Source organism: Protopterus annectens, chromosome 10.part0 (genome assembly GCF_019279795.1).
Source record: "Protopterus annectens isolate FY-2018-M chromosome 10.part0, PAN1.0, whole genome shotgun sequence".
In the NCBI taxonomy this organism is placed as follows: domain Eukaryota; kingdom Metazoa; phylum Chordata; order Ceratodontiformes; family Protopteridae; genus Protopterus; species Protopterus annectens.
In genome coordinates this window covers 305,287,341-305,309,130 of record NC_056744.1, presented here as the reverse complement: position 1 = coordinate 305,309,130, position 21,790 = coordinate 305,287,341, and the positions used below count along the sequence as shown (strand labels likewise).

The window sequence follows — 21,790 nt, the reverse complement described above, 5'->3', positions numbered from 1 at the left end:
CCCGTGCTAAGGACCCGGTATCACTTGGTAATGCCCTAGCAGACAAAGCAGCCAAAGAGGCAGCTATGTCCAGTACCTTTTCACTTGAAACCACACCTACAGAATTACAACCAACAGATAAATTTGATTTGCAAACCTTACAAGTCATGCAGGAACTTAGCACAGTACAGGAAAAACAACGCTGGACTAGGTATGGTGTTAGGCAGAACAAAGGAATCTATGTGGGACCGGATAATAAATATGTTTTGCCTACTAATCTTTTTAGGTATGCAGCACTAGTTGTGCATGGCCCTTCCCATTTGGGCCCTGCAGCTATGGTTAGAATTATCCACCTTACCTTTTGGACCAAGGGTTTCATTGCATATGCAAAAGCGTTTTGTCTATCCTGCATAGTATGTGCTAAATACCACGGGGGAGGGGTCAGAGTTGCTCTGGCATCATTTCCAACACCCCCCTATCCTTTTCATACAATATGTATGGACTTCATCGAATTGCCACCGGCACAACTAAAGAAGTTTGTGTTAGTAATAGTAGATGCATTTACTAAGTGGGTTGAGGCTTTTCCGGTGACACATCCGGATGCTCAATCAGTGGCTAAAATTTTGGTCAATCACATCGTCCCGCACTTTGGACTTCCTACACGCATCTACTCTGACAACGGCACGCATTTTGTCAATCAGATCATACAGAAACTGTCTACAGTTTTCCAAATTGAATTGAAACACCATTGTGCCTACCACCCACAGTCAGCAGGGTTGGTGGAACGCCATAACGGCATTCTAAAAGGCAAGTTGAGAAAACTCTGTCTACCTCTAGCCCTCCTTTCCATGCGCACAACTCCCACCTCAAAAGGAGTCACCCCATTTGAGTTGTTGTATGGGAGACCTTATTACGTCCCGCAGTGGCAAAACTTGTTGCCTGCGGAACGTGAGGGTGAGGAGATAGCTGAGTACATGAGGAAAATGCTGACCAATACTAACAGCTGTTTAACGAATGATTGTTTTTCAGGTTCAAGAGACGACAAGATCACGGAAATCAGACCCGGCGAGTGGGTCTGGATCAAAATAATAAAACGCAAGAATTGGGCATCCCCCAAATGGGAGGGCCCCTACCAGGTGCTAATCGCAACTCCAACAGCAGTTCGGATTAAAGAAAGGTCCTCATGGATCCACCTAACGCACTGCAAAATCATAAAACATTTTAAGTTAAATAAAGACTTGAGTTCCCCTGAGGAACAAACAGACAGCAGCAATCATGAAGGACAATAATGAGAATAAGAGAAAATGGTTCTATTGCAATGTTTTATTGTTTATAACTATTGTGATTGTAATATTTCTGTTTTGGACATTTCTGTCTTTTAATGAAGCTAGCCATTCAAAAAGAGACAAACACACCAGCTGGCATCCAAACTTTAATACATATCAAGCGATTAAATATGCATATGCATCCTCAATGAATGTCTCAAATTGTTGGATATGTACTGCAATACCTACTGTACACAGTGGCTTAATGTTAGGGACAGCCCCTCTGGGAATAAATGATACTTGGAATAGTTTGTTGTTTGAAACCACAGAAGTACCACAGAGACAAGGTGGCGCTGCCTCTTCTGGGGCACCAAAATGGAACAGTGTGTTTTCAAAAGATTGGGAAAGTTAAGGTGGGGCTGAGCCAATGTAATTTGACAATAGTTCATAATTGTACCCTAGAAGGGCAGTGTGAGACCAAGTTTGGAGCTATAAAAAAAGACATCAATGTAAATGATATTAGTTTTGTTGAAAAAATGCTGTATGTATATGGCCTGTTATTTAAGGGGCTAAAGCCAAATGGGAGTTATGAATTTGCAACCAATATTACCATCAAAACAAATGATTGTTATTTTATTTGTGGTAGGAAAGCATATAAATGGTTACCATATGGCTGGTCAGGAAGTTGTTTTTTGGGATATCTGATACCAGCTATCAGGCACGCAAATGCGTTGCCTCAAGGTAAAATATGAAATGCACGTTCTCTTAATAAACCTATTAATCCCGTTGGTAACATTGATGCGTCATGGATTTATCACCATGACCTGGCACATGTCAGCAGCAAAGGACTCTCACATATGGACCTAGGCGATGATGTAATTGCTTGGGCTGGTATTTTGCCAGCATATGGGACAGTAAAATCCATCTGGGAACTGAGAAAACTGTCAAAACTGTTAGAGACTCTGAGTAATGCGACATTTTCAGCTAGAATTGGTGACGGACTAATTAACGGCGATGAGAACAGTAGTGTTGCAGAACCGTATGGCGCGATTTCACCCTAGCGGCGAAAGGAGGTACTTGCGCTCTGATACGAGGAGTGCTGCTCGTTCATTCGTGATAACGAGCACGCGATTCAGAGCCATCTTGAAATAATTCAACAAGTTTCTGAACTGACTAAACCTGGTCCAAACCCTTGACTGACTTTTTCCAAAATCTGTTTGGAAACTGGGGTTCTGTGTTGATGAACATTTTAATTGCTGTATGTGTTGGTGCAATCATATTTTGCTGCTTGGCTGTTGTTGCATACCATGTATCAAAATGATAATATCGAAGGTTATCTCTGCCAATGCTACAAAAGCATATTTCTCTGATTATGAGAAGGTATACAACGATCTGGGATTGTGTAAAATAAACAGTATACAAAATGTTGTAAGGGGAAATGTGGAAAAATACTGAAGTCAACATATTTTGTATTCTGTATTTAAAGGGTTAAGCAGAAAAATGTTCACTGCGTGCAAACTGAAATGTTCTGGAAAATGTTGATCACTGAGGAATGCAGGAGTTAATCTTAAACTGCTGATAAGAAAGTTAATGGTGCAAGAATAACTGTGGTACTGGCTGGTAAAAACAAGTAATCAAACTATCAATTTTAATGAAAGTCCTCTGTGCTACGTGTATGTACGTGCAGGAGGGTCTATATAAGGAGAACTTAAAGTACAAGTAGCCAGACTGCTGGCATATTACTATCATGTAGCAGGTCTCCATGCATGTAAAATAAAGCTGTTTTACTTGCTTACAAGAACTTGGTGTGATTCTTCCAGAATATGTTAGAAGAGTAAAATCTTTCGACAGTCTCTCAAAGGGGGGAAGGTTGGCTTCCCCTGATTAAAGTAACAAGGTGTTCAGCCATTCTTATTTGTTTTTTAAGCATAGAGGCCTGACCATGCGGTCTGGGCGTCAGTTTTCTAGGCATGCATCGAGTATTAGGCCTTGAAGAAGAAGAAGATGGTGTCTGTTTAATATGCAAGTCAGTAGGCCTGAATAGACCCTCAGAAGCCGGTGCCTGCACAGCGGTTCCGGACCCATCCAAGACATCTGCAGGTTCCACAGTTGAAGCATCGCGCGGCATACCGGACTCCGAATGGGTCTCAGTAGAGGCCTGTGAATCTGAAGTAGCGGGTATCAGGGGCTGCGAAAGCACCTCACTGAGTACCAGCGAACTGGCGACTAGCTTAGGAGAAGCATCGTCAGCAGCTTTGGACCTATGCCATCTGTCTCTGTCTTTATCTTTGCGTTTTTTTCGGAATGTTGGTAGTCGGGTGGCTTACCAAAGCCATATCTGGGTAATTGGAGAGTACCAAAATATTTAGAAGTGTAAATATACAGATTACGAATAGTTTGTTGCTTAAATAAGGCACAAAACTACAGCAAGGTACGTCGTGGTCAGGGCTTAGGCAAGGAATACAGTATGAATAAAAATCTTTGTGGTATTTGCTTTCCACAAGAAATACAATTAGACTTTTACTGACATACCCCAATGGGGTACTTAGCTTAGTTCAAGACTTCGGTTCTGAAACTCGAAAATGAACATTTCAGGAGTCTGCCGACCAGCACTTGCTAACTGCTTCTGCTTCGGGCACCGCACAGCAAGAAAGACTGATGTAATGGTGTCGGCTGCATGCTTTATACCCCTGACTACCTGACGTCGTGGAAGATGAGACAGCAGCTGACGCAGGACCCAAGACTTTGATAATCAGGCCGAGTGAGGGCTACTGCTACAGATAACCCCAATTTGATGACTGCAACAGTGAAACACGAACATCACCCAGGACTGCAACAGTGAATACACTCGAACATCCACATTTATGGTAAGTGTACACAACTGTACTATGTTCTTCTTGTTTCACTGTTGCAGTCATCACATTTGAGTTGATTACCAAAGCTAAGGAAGGGAGGAGGAAGTTAAAGAGCATTATAGCCAGCTATTAAGCCCTGCAAGACTGCAGTGGCAAATCCAGCTCTGGATTTAGAAAAGATAGGCATGTGGTAATGCTTGGTGAAGGTATGAACACAGCACCAGGTAGAAGCTTCTAGGGTGTCCCTGGTAGGGACTCCTCTGAGAAGAGCTGCAGAGGTAGATGCAGCCCTGGTGGAATGTGACCTTATCCCCTGTGGGGTAGGTTTTCCATGGTGCTTGTAGCAGAAATGAATGCAATGGGCTATCCATTTGGAAATGGTTTTCTTTGAAATGGCCTTCCCCTCTGGCCCTGCAGCAAAGCCAACTAGCAGCTGTTCAGATTTTCTGAGAGGCTTAGTCTTGTCCAAATAATATCCAAGCTGTCTGCACATCCAGAGAGTGCAGTATTCATTCCCCTTTGTTTTGTGGATTAGGGAAAAAAAAGTAGGCAAATGAACGGACTGATTTAGGGACACACTAGACACCACCTTGGGCATAAAGGAAGGATTAGTCCAGAGGGAAACCCTGTCCGCATGGAAGATAATGAAGGGTCCCACTGCCATGAGGGCCTGTAATTCAGACACTCTTCTTACTGAAGTGATGGCGAGAAGGAAGGCTGTTTTCCAAGAAAGGAATTTCAACTCTGCTGTTGCAGCTGGCTCAAAGGGGGGGGGTGAGCTTTTCCAATACAAAGTTAAGGTCCCAGGCTGGAGTGGGAGCTCTTCTGTGGGGGGGGGGGGTCTTACATTTTTGGCCCCTCTAAGGAATTGCTTTAGCACGGGGTAAGAGAAGAGGGGTGGTCTATTATAATGTGCTGAAATGGCAGAGGCATGAATTTTAATTGACGAGAATGATAGGCCCTTGTGGAGCATTTCTGTTTACTGTAGAATATGAGGTAAGTTGGGCACCGTTGTGCCCATCCCCTGAGCCTGGCTCCAGAACAGTATCGTTTCCACTTTTCAGCATAGGATTTTTTAGTACTAGGCCCTCCTTGCCTCCAGAATGACATCCAGCACCTGCTTACTGAGGGATACCAGAGGAGAGCTCAAGGAATTAGCCAGGCTGCAAGGTTCAGGGTTTGAAGCTGACTGTGCCCACCTGCTCGGACAGTAGGGAAGAGGTCTGAGGCAGGTGCCATGGTTGCAGCAGTGTCATACTGCGCAAGAGGGGGTACCAGTGCTGGCGTGGCCAATCTGGTGCAATCAGTATTGTCCTTGGCTTGTCCTGTTTGATGTTTAGTAGAAACTTCAAGAGGAGAGGCAGAGGGGAAAAGGCATAAACAGAGAGGCTTTCCCAGGTAAAGGACAGGGCATCCACTTTCCAAGCTTGACTGTGGGGAGTTCTTGTGTAGAATTTGTCCAACTGGTAGTTCTGAGGGGAGGCAAACAGGTCTACCTCTGGAGTCCCCCCCACTTGTTCCTGAAGAGGTTGAATATTTTGGGTTCTAGTTTCCATTCGTGTGGGTCCATGAGATTTCTGCTCAAGTCATCTGCCAGTGAATTTAGTTTGCCTGGCAGGAATTGAGCTTGTAGGTGTACTTGGTAGCTCACGGCTGGTCTGCAGAGAGGGTAAGAATGGGTTCCCCCCAGCTTACGTACCACAAGATTGTGGTGTTGTCTGTCTTTACCAATAGTTCTCCTGGAGGAATACGGTCTTTGAAGGCTGTCAGAGCATTCTGTACAGCTAACATTTCTTTTTGATTGATATGCAGGTGCATCTGTCTCGGGTTCCATTTGCCCTGAATGCGTTGCCCTGTCATGTGAGCCCCCCCATGCATAGTCTGATGCATCTGTTAGGGTTTGGGTGGCAGGGGTAGAGTGAAAGGGAGTCCCTTGTTGTGGTAGCAGGCCTCTGCCCACCAAAGGAACTCTGTCTTCATACAAGGAATGATAGAAATCATTGTTTCCAGGTCCTGAGAATGTTGACACTATAGGCTTTTTAGATACCATTGTAGTTTCCTCATATGTAGTCTTCCATATGGAATTAGTAGAATGCAAAAGGTCATGAACCACAGGGCTTGCAGTATTTTCCCTGCAGATAGCTGGGGTTTTGTGGCCAATAGTTTGAAGTAGGTTGTCAAATAAACTTGTTTCTCTGGCGTTTGGAAAGCCATCTGGGAAGTTGTGTTCAAGCTTGCTCCCAGGAATACAATCTGTTAGCAGGGTACTAGGTGAGATTTCTTTTCATTGATGGTGCATCCCAGAGAGGTTAGAAGTTTCTTTATGAATGCCAGATGTTGTAATAGCAAATCCTGGCTTTCTGCCAGAATCAGACAATCGTCCAAGTATGGGTAAATATGAATACTGCTCTGCCTGCAAAAATGCAATCGCTGGAGCTAGACACTTTGTGAATACCCTGGGCACAGTAGATAAGCCAAAGAGAAGTGCAGAGAACTGACAGTGCATGGAGCCTGCCCTGAAGCGTAGGTATTTCCTGCAAGATTCCCTTATTGGGATGTGCAGGTAAGCTTCCTTTAAGTCTAAGGTTGCCAGCCAGGCATCCTTGGCTAGCATAGGAAGAAGATGTTGAAGAGTTAGCATTTTGAATTTTCGAACTAGCAGAATGGTGTTGAGAACAGAGCAGTCCAGGAAAGGACGCCAGTAGTTGTCTTTTCTGGGTATCAGAAAAAGTCTTGAATAAAAACCTTGTCCCCTTTGTTCTGCTGGGACATGTTGAATAGCCCTGACACTGAAAAGGGGGAGAACCTGCTGTTGTCTCCGCCCATTGATTTGGGGGTAGGTCTGGCCAACCGATTGGGGTTGGTAGTGTGTGGAAGTGGAATCTGTATCCTTGGGAAACTACGTTCAAAACCCATTTGTCCTGGGTAATGAGTTCCCATTTTTTGCATGCAGGGCGAGCTTTCTTCCTAAGGGAGAAGGTAGTCGAGCAGGGCTTGGAAGGGTTAAGGTTAAGTCATTGCGCCATTTTTCCGTAGGGGGGTGGCTTACTACTCCCTACTTTAGAAGTGGGAGCCCCCCACTGCTTAGGCCTGTGCGTAGCCTGAGACTGTAACCTAGGTGGTCTGCTGTTCCTAGGTTTGGACTGAGAAGGCCTGGGAGAGACTGGAAATGACCACTTCTTAGAAGGCCAATGCCTACTGAATCTGGGAGGCTGTACTTGTAGGAAATCATTAACAGTTTGCATGGATTTAGCTATTTCCTCCATCCTTTTCAGTACTACTACTGCTTTGTTGCCAAAAAGGTGATCTTGGTTTAAAGGAGCATCCAGTAATTTAGCTTTAACATGATCTGGCAAGTTTTGTTCCTAAAGCCAAGCAGGCCTTCTAAGTACAGACTCAGTGACAGCAGCCCTGAAAGATGCTTCTAAAGCATCAAAACCACATTGCAAAGTATGTTTACCAACTTGTTCTGCAGAATGCATTAAATCTTGCAATTCTTTGTGTTCAGCAGAGTCAGGAATCAACATAATTTTCTGTTTAAGTAGTCCCATAATAATGCAACTGGCAATTTAAAGCCCTAATGGCCAAAGTAGCAGAAAAGTGTATACCTTCTTACCCAATCTGTCTAGGGCTCTAGAATCTCTATCAGAAGGGGTAGGATTTTTGGCAGCAGTAGCCTTAATGACTTTTGGTCCTTGGGAAATGGTCTCTGGATCTGCAGAAGGAATCTTGAAGAGGAACTTGTGAGAGTCGGGTACTCTGTAGTACCGGTCAGGTTTTCTGGGAGCTGGAGGTAAAGTGTCTGGGGTAAGGCTAGATTCCAAGAAAGGATCATCTACAATGCCCAGAACAAGAAGGATAGATAAAGACCTGTGTTGAGTAAGAATTCCCTAAGTCTCTTTTTGGACTCAGATTAATCCTGGCTTTCCCAGCGGAAATGCTCCCTAACAGTATGCAAGGTTTCACCGAAAGAAAAATCTTCTGGTGGGGAAGCAGAGGGAATGGAATCCTCTGCATCAGAATCCTCATAAGAAGATAAGGGCAAATCCTGGTAATCAGAAGGAGCAGAAATATCAGATTTCAGATCAGAAGAATGAGAAAGAAATTCAGTTCTAGGTCTCTTAGAGGGGGAAGGCTGGCTTCCCCGAATTAAGGTAATAACGTCTTCAGCCATTCTACGCATTTATTTTTGAGGCATATGGGCCTGAGCTCGTGGTTTGGTCATCAGTTTTCTAGGCAAAGTGCGAGTTTTAGGCCTGAGGGATTCTGAACTTCTGGATGGAAACGATGGCGTTGGTTTAATATGAATGTCTGTAGGCCTGAATACACTCTCAGAAGCCAGTGCCTGCACAGCAGCTCCGGACCCATCCAAGGTAGAGACATCCGCAGGTTCCATAGTTGAAGAATCATCCCGTGACATACCGGACTCCGAATGGGTCATAGTAGAGGCCTCCGAATCTGGAGTAGCGGGTATCAGGGGCTGCGAAAGCACCTCACTGAGTACAGTCGAACTGGCGACTAGCTTTATGGAAGCGTTGTCTGTAGTTTTGGGACCTATGCAGTCTGTCTCTGTCTTTATCCTTATGTTTTTTCGGAAGATCGGTAGTCGGATGGCTTAACGAAGCCATTTCGGAGTACTGAGACAGAGTACGAAAGTAATTGGCTGTAAAAATATCCCAACGTTCGGGGGATGAACAAGGCACAAAACCGACAGCGAGAGACGCCGTGGTCTGGGACTAAACAGGGGATGCAGTACGAATTAAAATCTCTATGAGGTATTTACTTTCCACAGGTAAGGCAACTGTTAACTTTTACTGACATCGGTTGGAGCAAGAAAAAGGATCCCCAACAGGGTACTTATCTTTTTTGAAGACTTCGGGTCTGAAACTCAAAAATTAAAATTTCAGGAGTCGGCCGACCGGCACTTGCCAACTGCTTCTGCTTTGGGCACCGCACAGCAAGAAAGACAGACTGATGTAATGATGTCGGCTGCATGTTTCATACCCCTGATGACCTGACTTCATGGAAGAGGAGACAGCATCCGACGAAGAAATCCGAAGACTCTGGTATTCAGGCCGGCTGAGGGCTACCTGCAGGCAGATAACCCAAATGTGATTACTGCAACAGTGAAACATGAAGAACATCTGAGCCCTGAGGGACCTGCTGGTGACTGGCCTTTTCGTGGCGGTACAGTCCCCTATCCTGAACTCCTGTGCCCTATATGTGAGACATTTTAGGTAGTCAACAGGTGACAGGAGCTTAGAACTAATTTTGTGAGTTAGTTGAGAAGAGTGAAATGGAAGGCCTGCAAGATGGTAGTGAGACCAGCTATGTTATATAGGTTGGAGACAATGGCATTGACAAAAAGGCAGGAGTCAGAGCTGGAGGTAAGAGTTAAAGATGTTAAAATTTGCACTGGGTGTGACAAGGATGGACAGGATTAGGAATCAGTATATTAGAGGGTCAGCTCAAGTTGGACGGTTTGGAGACAAAGCCAGAGAGGCAAGACTGTGTTGGCTTGGACACGTGCTGGATATATTGGGAAAAGGATGTCAATGATGGAGCTGCCAAGTAAGAGGAAAAGGGGAAGGTTTAAGATCAGATTTATGGATGTGGTCTGAGAAGACATGCAGGTGGTCACAGTGTGACACACCAAGATGCAGAGGACAGGAAAAAATGGAAACAGATGATCCGCTGCTGCGATCCCTAATGGGAACAGCCAAAATAAGTTAAGAATACTCAAATGAGGAACAGGGTTGAATGCTTTGGCCAGGTCAAGATAGTTTGTACTATTTTGCCATAGTCCATAGTTTTCGTGACTTTTTTTGAAGACATCCACCAGACTGAGTAGGTACAACCTGCCTTGACAAATCCAAACTACAATGGATCCAGTGTCAAAGACTTCTTATCACTTCATATATAATATTAGTGACAAATCATTCCATGTCCTTCCATATGATATTAGTCAAACATCTGTAACTAATTACCCGGGTCAGTAGATGGCCCACCCTTATGCAGAGCATTAAAGTACAGTTTTGTACCTACCATAAATGTAGATGTTCAAGTGTAAACACTGCTGCAGACATTACACTTGGGTTATCCTGCCGTCAGGCGGTTCCCCAGTTGGTCTGAGTTCCAAAGTCTTGTCCGGCGTTGGTTGCTGTCGCCTCCTCCCTGACATCAGTGTGACAGGGGTATACAAGATGCAGCAGACGCCATTTTCTTCAGTTTTTCTTGCCCCAGATGTCAGGTGCCCCCAAATAGGTAGGCAATTCAAATTGCTAGTAAAGTATACAAAAGAAAAGCAAACAACAATTTTCAGTTACCAGCAAATACTCCCCATAGGTAGTAAATGGTAGAAGACCTAGGTACGTACCAGCAAGTAAGAGGGGAAGGAAGATGGGTAACATGGACTGCAGCAGTGTTTACACTCGAACATCTACATTTATGGTAGGTACAAAACTGTACTATGTTCGTGTTACACTGCTGCAGTCATTACACTTGGGTGGAATCCCAAAGCTGAGGTAGGGTGGCTGGTTCTATAAGGCATTAGGGGTGGCTATAAGGCCCTGCAGCACAGCAGTGGCGAAGCCAGCTCTGGATTTGGAGTATAAAGGCAAATAGTAATGCTTGGTGAAGGTATGCACAGAACTCCATGTTGCTGCTTCCAAAATATCCTTGGTAGGTACTCCTCTGAGGCAGGCAGTTGAAGTGGCTGTTGCCCTGGTGGAGTGAGATATAATGCTGCTAGGTACAGGTTTCCCATGGTGTGTATAGCAGAAACGTATAAAATGTCCTATCCATTTTGAAATAGTCTGTTTTGAAATGGCTTTTCCCTGTGCTTCTGCAGCATATGCTACCAATAACTACTCAGATTTTCTGAAAGCTTTGGTTTTGTCCAAGTAGAAGCATAACTGCCTGTGAATGTCCAAAGAATGCAGTAGTCTCTCCCTTTTATTCTGTGGTTTTGCATAAAAAGTTGGCAAGTGAATAGTTTGGTTTAGAGCCACACTTGATATCACCTTTGGCATAAACGTAGGGTAGTTCTTAAAGACACCCTGTCCTGGTGGAAAATGAGGAAAGATTCCACTGCCATTAGTGCCTGTAATTCTGAAACTCTTCGTGCTGATGTTATTGCCAGTAGCAGAGCAGTTTTCCAAGAGATCTATTTTAATTCTGCTGTGTTAGCTGGCTCAAAAGGGGGTAAAGTTAATTTTTCCAAAACAAAGTTGAGGTCCCAAGTTGGAGTAGGTGCTCTACGGGGCGGTCTTATGTTTTTAGCCCCTCTGAGGTACTGTTTGAGCAAAGGATTAAAGAAAATTGGTGGATCCGTGTTGTAATGAGCAGAAATGGCAGAGGCGTGGATCTTGATGGATGAAAAGGAGAGGCCCTTGTCCAGCATCTCAGTTAAATATTGAAGTATCTGAGGAATGTTTGGGAAAAGAGGGTCAAGGCTGTGAGCCTGGTTCCAGGCAAAGAATCTCTTCCATTTATCCGAATAGGCTTTCCTGGTACTAGGCCTTCTGGCCTCCAGAATGACATCCATAACAGCTTTGGAGAGAGGCATTGCTTGCTTGACTAAGGAATTTTCCATGCAGCTAGGTTTAAGGTCTTTAGCTGGCTGTGAAGTATCTGATTGTTGTGCTGAGTCAGCAAATGTGGGATTTGAGGCAAAATCCAGGGTGGTTCTTGTGCTAAGTTCTTTAAGATTGGGTACCAGTGCTGGCGTGGCCAGTCTGGTGCAATCAGGATCATCTTTGGCTCTTCTTGCCTGGCTTTTATGAGTACCTTTGGAAGGAGAGGTAAAGGTGGGAAAGCGTGTACTTGTAGGTTTTTCCAGCTGGAGATGGCATCCACTTTCCGTGCTTGTGGATGGTAACTCCTTGTGCAGAATTTCTGTAGCTGGCAGTTCATTGGGGATGCAAACAGATCTATTTCCGGGCTTCACCATTTTTGTGTTATCATTCTGAATATTTGTGGATTCAATTCCCATTCGTGGGGATCCATGATGTTTCTGCTTAAGTCGTCTGCCAGTGTGTTTTTCTCTCCTGGCAGGAATTGTGCTTGCAGATGAACGTGGTAGTCTAGAGATGTGTTCCACAAGGTCATGGCTTGTCTGCAGAGGGGGTAGGAGTGTGTGCCACTTGCTTATTTATGTACCACAAAACTGTGCTGTTGTCTGTCTTCAGTAATAATTGTCCTGGATGCAGCAGGTCCTTGAAAGCTATAAGGGCATTTTGTACAGCTAGCATCTCTTTTTGATTGATGTGAAGATGCCTTTGTTCTGCGGGCCACGTGCCCTGAATACATGTTCCTGCCATGTGTGCTCCCCAGGTGTAATCCGATGCATCTGTTGTCAGTATTTGCCTGGCTGTGGGTAGAGTAAAAGGCTGTCCCTTGTTGAGGTGACCAGCTTGAACCCACCATCGAAACTCCTGTTGAAGGCAAGGAATTAGAGGTGTAACTGTTTCCAAACTTTCAGTGTTGAGACCATACACTCTTTAGGTACCATTGTAGTTTCCTCATATGCAGTCTGGCATATGGAATTAGTAGTATGCAAGATGCCATGTAGCCCAAGGCCTGCAGAATTTTTCTTGCAGGGAGCTGGGTCTTTCTTGCCATCAATTGAAAGTATTGAGTCAGTCGTCCTTGCTTGTCTGGCGTGAGATAAGCCATCTGGGCCGTTGTATTCAAGCTGGCACCCAGGAATATTATCTCTTGTGAGGGCACTAGTTTTGATTTATTTGCGTTTACTGTGTACCCCAGGCAACTTAACTTTTTTACGAACGCCAGATGCTTTAGAAGAATGTCCTTGCTCTCTGCTTGAATCAGGCAGTCATCCAGGTACGGATAAATTTTAATTCCTTTCTGTCTGCAAAATGCAATTACTGGTGCCAGGCACTTTGTGAAGACCCTGGGCACAGTAGATAAGCCAAAGGGCAGTGCAGAGAATTGATAGTGCATTGAACCAGCTGTGAATCTGAGGTATCTTCTGTTTTGTCTGATAGGGACATGCAGGTATGCCTCCTTGAGGTCCAAAGTCACGAGCCAAGATTTCTTGCCCAGCATGGGAAGAAGCTGCTGTAGCGTCAACATTTTGAATTTCGGAACATCCAGGTAAGTGTTTAGAGAAGAAAGATCCAGAATGGGCCTCCAGGCTTTGTCCTTTCTGGGAACCAGAAAGAGTCTTGAGTAAAATCCTTGTCCTTGCTCCTGTGGTGGTACCTTTTGAATAGCTCTCATGTCCATGAGTGCTGTAATTTGTTTTTGAGCCTCTGCCCATTGATTTGGTGGCAGATTTGGCATTCCTTTTAACCTTGGCAGAGTGTGAAAGTGGAACCTGTAACCTTGAGATACAATGTTGAGAATCCATTTGTCTTTGGTGATCCAATGCCAATTGTGATAGAAAAGTGCCAGTTTTCCTCCTAAGGGAGCTGCCAAGAGAGAGCTGTTTGGCAGCTGTAGTGGGAAGTCATTGAGGCTGCTTTTTATATGGTTGGGGCCTGTCTTCCCCTTCTTTCTGGCCTGGTGCACTCCATTGTCGAGGATTGTAAGGACCTTGTGGTTGACCTCTACCTCTTGGACGTCTGTATCTGCCCCTTTGAGGTCTGTCTGTAACTGGAAAGGACCAATTCTTTTTGTTGGCCAATTTCTGCTAAAACGAGGAGGCTGAACCTGTAAGAAATCCTTCACCATTTGCACAGATTTTGTGTTATCCTCCATCTTCTTTAATACCTCCTCTGCCTTAACTCCAAACACATTCCGCTGCAAAGGTGCATCCAATAATTTTGCCTTAACATGTTCTGGTAACGTATGTTCTTTTAACCAAGCATGTCTTCTAATGACAGAGCCTGCAACTGCTGCTCTACAGGAGGCCTCTAAGGAATCAAAACCACATTACAAAGTATGTTTTCCCACTTGTTCAGCTGCATGCAATAAATCCTGCATTTCTTTAAAATTAGGAGGATCTGAATCTGGAAGCATTTTTTTGTTTCAACTGAGACCTCAAAAATTTCTGATATTTTAGTATGTGAAACTGGCAATTTAAGGCTCTCATTGCTAAAGTTGCAGACATATATACTTTCTTGCCCCTTCTGTGTAATGCTCTGGAATCTCTGTCAGAGGAAACTGTTTTTTTTTTGCTGATGAGGCCTTAATCCCTTTGGGTCCCTGAGAAATAGTTTCAGGGTCAGCAACAGGGCTTTTATACAGAAATTTGTGAGTCAGGGACTCTGTAATATCTATCAGGTTTAACTGGGGCTGGAGGTAAGGAGTCAGGATTTAAGCTGGATTCAGTATACACATCATCCACAATATCTAAAACTGGTGGAATAGCAAGGGGTCTGTGTTGAGGTAATAAAAGGAAGTCTCTGAGCCTTTTCTTGGATTCTGAGTAATCCTGGCCTTCCCAATGGAAATGCTCCCTCATATGTAAGGTTTCCCCAAAGGAGTAGTCCTCAGGCAGAGAGGCTGATGGAATTGATTCCTCAGCATCAGAATCCTCATAAGGGGGTAAAGAATATCCTAGGTCTAAGGATGAATCTGAAGAAATGGACACCTGGCTGGAAGATTCATAGTCTGCATCCTGTCTGGGCCTTTTATCAGGTGGGGGATGGGACCCCCTGATCAGGGTGATTAGGTCTTTGGCCATTTTGAGCATTTGTTTCTTAGGCATGGAGGCCTGTCCTGGAGAATGCATCTGTTTCTTTGTTTTTAAGGGGGGCTTAGACTTAGCAGAGGGTTTAATGGTTAACTGGGTAGGTCTGAAAACACTCTCTGAAGCTGTGGATTGCTCAGCTACTTCGGTTCCCTATGAAGGGTCAGTTTCGGTAGGCTGAAAAACTTGTGCGTCCGAAGGCCCAGCCAGCTCCATGTGGGAGTCGGAGGCGGTCTGTGGTTCTGTAGAAGTGATCGTCAGAGGCTGTGAAGGCGCTTCGCTGAAAACCGGAGAACCAGCGACCTGCCTAGAAGAGGCCTCGTCTTAAGTTTTGGGCCTCGGATGCCTGTCCTTGTCTTTGCGCTTTTTATGTATTCCGGTCGTCGGAAGTTCTGACAGCATGGTGTAATTGAATTTTCTGCCAAAATAATGTTGGGCAAAATCAGACGTTTAATAGTGCGCTTGTTAAACCTAGCGCAAAACCGACAACGAGTGACGTCGTGGTCTGGGCATAGGCATGGGATACAATAGGAATGGAAATCCTTATGAGGTATTTGCTTCCCACAAGAAATACAGTTATTAACTTTTACTGACATCGGTCTGAGGCAAGGAAAAAGTTTCCCCAATGGGGTACTTAGCTTTGTAGAAGACTTTGGTTCTGGATTAGGAATGAAAACCTCAGGAGTCGGCCGACTGGCACTTGTGAACTGCTTTTGCTTTGGGCACCGCGCATCAAGAAAGACTGAAGAAAATGGCGTCAGCTGCATCTTATATACCCCTGTCGCACTGACATCAGGGAGGAGGCGACTGCAACCGACGCCGGACCAAGACTTTGGAACTCAGGCCGACTGGGGAACTGCCTGACGGCAGGATAACCCAAGTGTAATGACTGCAGCAGTGTAACACAATGTACATCTTACATTTCCTAGGCACAAAGCCAGTTTGGAAGCTAAGGCTGAACATGGATCCTAAATGGCCAGACAGGTTATATTTCATGCTACTCAGGAGGCAACATGGGATATTATCAGGGTCCAAAGATGCAGTATTAGCTATGTACAACTTTTTAGTGCTTTCAGTCACTTCTGATATTTCTGTGATTGCATTCACCCTGACATTGCCTGGAATTAATCCACTGTCATCAGTGTACTACCCCAGTAAACAATCTAAACCAAAATAATAAAAAAAAAAAAGTCTCTTCAAATGGATGACAACACCCACAACAAATATCTCTGACCAAATAAGAACATAAGAACAAGACCCAAATGGTGCACGGAGGGGGGGGGGGGTAATGATACATAGGGTACACTGCTTGTCATACTGCAGCGGTAGGTTCACAGAATGTGTAATTTTAACTTTGCAGGGCAAACAGACCAGAATCAACATGTATCCAAGTATACCATTAAAAATGGTGACAAATTAAAAGGTATAGACTCAGCACTCCTTTTCAGTTCCAAGGTACTTTTTTTTTTTTTAACCCCAGGGGATTAAATGATACTGCCTTACAGGACATCAAGAGCCAGAGACCTTCCAAAGAGATTGCAATGGATGGAGACAGAGTCCTTATCTATGTTCATTCCCAGATACAGGACCCATGTTCCTTCTTACTCCCTCATACAAAAACTCAAAAGATGGAGAAATTTGTAATACAACTGACAGGGCCTTGCTGGCACCCCTCTCACTTGGAGTCGGGTCACAAAGGGCTCTGCAGTGTGTGAAATACGCAGCAGAACATGCAGGTCCTGCAGGAGGTGGTATGGGACCAGAAACCAGAGATGGATCCTGTTACAGCATGAAATGGAATTGTATGTGGGCCTTAACCATTCTGTCTTCTCCAATATGTACCTAACAGAGCTTGCAAGAATTACAATGCAGAAGTGACAATGGAGGAAATGCCAGGGCCACCTTAACCAATTTTAGTGTGCCTTTGCTTTTTTAGACAGAGAAATGGGAACAGACCCCCCCCCCCTTCTCCCCATGCAAACCTGGAGATGTGCTCCAGGGCATAATGTCTCACACTGCACCTCCAGATGTGCATTTTAATACAGGATAGGATGAGATATGCCATCCATGGCTATTACTCCCAAGAGTCTGTGCCCATTGTCATCTGCCACCCTTAGAGGGACCCTGTAGCTGAACTCAAGTGCCTGCATTCTGGTGCCAAACTGTTAAATGAGACAGGCAGACCGCTCCTGAAACCACCATCACTGAGACAGGCAGACCGCTCCTGAAACCACCATCACTGAGACAGGCAGACCGCTCCTGAAACCACCATCACTGAGACAGGCAGACCACTCCTGAAACCACCATCACTGAGACAGGGAGACCGCTCCTGAAACCACCATCACTGAGACAGGGAGACCGCTCCTGAAACCACCATCACTGAGACAGGGAGACCGCTCCTGAAACCACCAACACTGAGACAGGAGACCGCTCCTGAAACCACCATCACTGAGACAGGGAGACCGCTCCTGAAACCACCATCACTGAGACAGGGAGACCGCTCCTGAAACCACCATCACTGAGACAGGGAGACCGCTCCTGAAACCACCATCACTGAGACAGGGAGACCGCTCCTGAAACCACCATCACTGAGACAGGGAGACCGCTCCTGAAACCACCATCACTGAGACAGGGAGACCGCTCATGAAACCACCATCACCGAGACAGGGAGACCGCTCCTGAAACCACCACCACTGAGACAGGGAGACTGCTCCTGACAGCACTATCACTGAGACTGGGAGACTGCTCCTGAAATCACTATCACTGAGACTGGGAGACCGCTCATGAAATCACTATCACTGAGACTGGGAGACCGCTCCTGAAATCACTACCACTGAGACAAGGAGATGGTACCTTAAACCACAATCACTGAGGCAGGAAGACTGCTCCTTAAACCACTATCAGTGAGGCAGGAAGACAGCTCTTTAAACTGCTATCTGAATGTGCCTGGGTTAAAGGTGATGGCACTTTTGACTCGTGTCCTCCTGTCCTACAAAACAAAAGCCACTCCAGTGTGGATCCTGAATTGTACTGTGATAGCTGTAAGAATACTGACAAGGCTACACCGTTTAAACTCTGTACATGCCACTTCTAACATCTGCCTGCAGGGCAAGATCTGAATAAGAAACATATGGCACTATCAAACCCATGCAGTCTCATGGAGTGATGCTGTAGTATCTAACAGCAAGTGGGCATGCACATCCACACCAGTGAGTACTACCAACTGCAAAGGGCATTAGATGACAGAGAGAGGGTAGACATTAAAATTACTTATAGAATAAACAATGCACATCAGTGACCAAACCCAACAGCATTTGGGGATTCACAGGACAGAGCAGACTATCATTTTCCCCACTGTACTTGACATAGTACAGATGCACATGGAACACTTCTGATAGGTCTGTGGTGACGAAAAGAAAGGCGATGAGGCTTAAAAAGACATCAAAACAGCAAGACGGCCAAAAGGAAATGAAATATGGGGACAGAATCAAAATGTTCCATAGACACACTGGAAGGACAGACTGAGAGAATGGGGGTACCATACTGTCAAGGTAGATTGGTGGGTACAGTTAAAGACTGATGGCAGTGCAAATGTGTCAGCTGACTGAGGCAAAACTCACTTGGGAAAACATTGCATCAAGGTCAGGATGGTACAGCTCTACAGTGTACTGAAAGAGTAATGCAGATTGTATCAAATTAATGCAAAAGTGCATGGGTGTTTGAGACAGATGAAAGAGGAAGGAGACAGGTTGGAGAGAAACAGACTGAGATGGGCAAAACTGTGCAACCCATGGGACTTGTATCAGAATCCTGATATCTTTGTATTAACACCTTGCATGAAGACAACCACAGAAACATCTTAAACCAATACAAGGTGCAAGAACAGAGTCCATAACTAAGGATCCTACAGTAAAATCAGTTGAGATAATTATCCATTTGGGCATGAAAACCATCTAAGAGCACTATAGGTCAAGTAAGAACAAGATGAGCTCTGATAAAAGACAAACAGCTGTGATCATTATACATGCATCCTGCACCCCTGAAGTAATAATTTAAAAACAAAATTCTTATCAAAATTCCATTCTCACTACAGCAATGGTTCTCAGAACAGTAGTACAATGGTGCTAAATAAATGCTTGTTACAGGTTAGTGTAGTCTGTAGCACATAATCAGGGAAAATCACTTACGATGGGGCAGGAAGAGGTGATGGTGTTGGGAGCTCTGTTGTATCGGTGATATTCAGAGTTGGAAAACTGCCATTAACTGTGAAGCAAACAGATAAACAGCGAGTCAGACAATAATTGGTGCAAGTACAATAAATTCACACTGGTTATCGGGTCTACATCAAGTCAGGCACTCAAGTCCTCTGCACTCATACACACATGTTAAGTGTACAACAAATCACACACATACATCACATGTGCAGCAATCATAAATCATCAGCACAGAGCAGGGGAGATCTCCTGACTATACAGATGATGACCAGGCTTCAGCAAAGACGACCCATGTTAGAATGCCCCAGGAAAAAGTACAGTTGTGTACACATAAATAAATGTAGATGTTGGAGTGTATTCACTGTTGCAGTCATCACCTGTGGGTTATCCCTGCTGTGGTAACCCTCGGCCAGCTCGAATACCAGAGTCAATGTTTTTCTGCGTTGACTGCTGACGCTCGCTGACTGACATCAGGTCGTTAGTGCTATACAGGCAGGCAGCAGACGCCATTACATCAGTTTTTCTTGCCTTAACCATTCAGAGGCCCAAGTAAATATGGTAAAGTGGCCCTGATGGCTAAAAGTCACCGTTAGAAGCTTATGTCTCCCTAAAGAAAGAATATATAAAGGGAAAGGAGGGAGGGAAACCATGACTGCAACAGTGAATACACTCGTACATCTACATTTAAGTCTACACAGCTGTACTGTGTTCTTCATGTTTCACTGTTGCAGCCATCACCTGTGGGAGGATTCCCAAAGCTAAAGAGATGGATGGTAGGAGTAGTAAGAGACCTAGGAATGGGTCAGCATGCCCTGCAGAACTGCAGAAGCAAACCCTGCCCTAGCCTTAAAAAAGAGAGGTAGGTGGTAATGCTTGGTAAAGGTATGGACAGAAGTCCAGGTGACAGCTTTCAGGATGTCCCTGGTGGGAACTCCTCTGAGAAATGCTGTGGAAGTGGAGGCTACCCTAGTGGAATGGGTTCGAACAGACTTGGGGGGGGGGTTCCCATGTACTCCGTAGCAGAAATGGATACAGTGTGATATCTGTTTGGAAATGGGCTTACCCTCTGCCCCTGGGGCAAAACTGACAAGTAGTTGGTCTGTTTTCCTGAAGGGTTTAGTATGGTGCAGATAGTATCTGAGCTGTCTGTGCATGTCTAGTGAGTGCAGAATTCTTTTCTCCTTGTTTTAAGAGTTAAGAAAGGTGGTGGGTAGATGTACTGTCTGGTTGAGAGTTACACTAGATACCACCTTGGGCATAAAGGAGGGATTAGTCCTCAGGGAGACCCTGTCTCCATGGAAGATGATGAAGGGCACAATGCCCATCAGTGCCTAAAGTTCTGAAACCCTTCTGGCTGAGGTGATAGCTAGGAGAAAAGTACTCTTCCAGGTGACCTATCTTAGTTGTGCTGAAACAGCAGGTTCGAGGTGGTAAGGTTAGTTTTTCCAAAACATAATTAAGGTCCCAGGCTGGAGTGGGTGGCCTTCTGGGATGTGTGATATCAGGAGCCATTCTGAGGAATTGTTTAATCAAAGGATGGGAGAACAGCGGCTGTTCTATATCAAAATGAGCTGAAATGGAGGAGGCGTGGACTTTAATAGAGAAGGAGAGGCCACTATTAAGTAGCTCTGCTAGGTAGTCCAGAATCAGAGGGATGGAAGGTTGTGAGGAATTGCCCCCTCTGGAATGGCTCCAGGAGCGGAAACTTTTCTATTTTCCTGCATAAGATTTTCTGGTGCTGGGCCTTCTGGCCTCTGTGATGATGTCTAGGACCTGTTTGTATAACAGGTGCCCCTTGTTTGCCTTTAGAGTATTAGCCATGCTGATAGTTTGAGAGTCTGCCAGTCTGGGTGCAGCATCCCCCCCCTCCCCACCTGAGTCAAGAGGTCTGAGATCAGGGGAAGCTGCCTGGGAGGCTGTGAGGTCAGGCTGCGCAGTAAGGGGTACCAATGTTGTCTGGGCCAATCTGGAGCAATGAGGATGGCCTTTGGTCTCGTCTCCCTTATTTTGATCAGTAACCTGGGAATAAGAGGTACAAGAGGGAATGCGTAAACAAAGAGGGAGTTCCAGGGGAAGTCAAGGCATCCATCTTCCATGCTAGGTGGTGATACTCCCTGCTACAGAATTTTTTCATCTAATGGTTGAGATGCAAAGCAAAGAGATCCACCTCTGGAGTCCCCCACAAATGAGTGATTTCTAAAAGGAGTTTTTTGTGGAGCTGACATTCATGGGGGTCCAGTAAGTTTCTGCTTAAGTAGTCAGCCAGGGTGGTGTTGATCCCTGGTACGTAATGGGCTATTAGGTGTAATGCCATGGAAAAGGCCATCAGAGGTTCACGGCTAGCCTACAGAGAGGGTAAAATTGGGTCTCTCCCTGTTTGCTGTTTGCTGATGTACCACATTACAGTGGTGTTGTCTGTTTTGATAAGAAGAACCCCTGGCATGAGATGGGGTTTGAAGGATGGCAGAGCCTTTTGTACTGCCATCAATTCCTTCTGGGTGATGTGTAATGGAAGGTGCTGGGCATCCCAAAGACCTTGGGTGCACCTGCTTTCTAGGTGAGCACCCCAAGCAATGTCTGAGGCGTCGATAGTAATGGTCTGCCCGGTTGGGCAGGGGGTGAAGGAAAGACCCTTGCTCTGGGCACAGGCCCCTGCCCACCAGAGAAACTCGGCCCTTATACAGGGGATCAGAGGGAGAGAGGTGTCTAGAGGTTGAGAGTGCTGACAACAAAGGTTCTTTAGGTACCACTGAAGTTCTCATGTGAAGCCTGCCCAAAGGAATTAAAAGGATTTTGGGGCCCAAAAAAAAAATTTCCATG

The 21,790-nt window shown here is 45.2% G+C and overlaps 1 protein-coding gene across 1 annotated transcript in view; it reads right to left on the bottom strand.

The window, feature by feature from the left end:
- SUCO (SUN domain containing ossification factor) overlaps window positions 1–21,790 on the bottom strand; it is a 1,178,094-nt gene that overhangs the window by 567,682 nt on the left and 588,622 nt on the right. Inside the window, exon 12 of the mRNA XM_044086746.1 lies at window positions 18,944–19,019. Within this exon, the coding sequence (XP_043942681.1) occupies window positions 18,944–19,019 (76 nt within the window). The remainder of the gene's footprint in view (window positions 1–18,943; window positions 19,020–21,790) is intronic.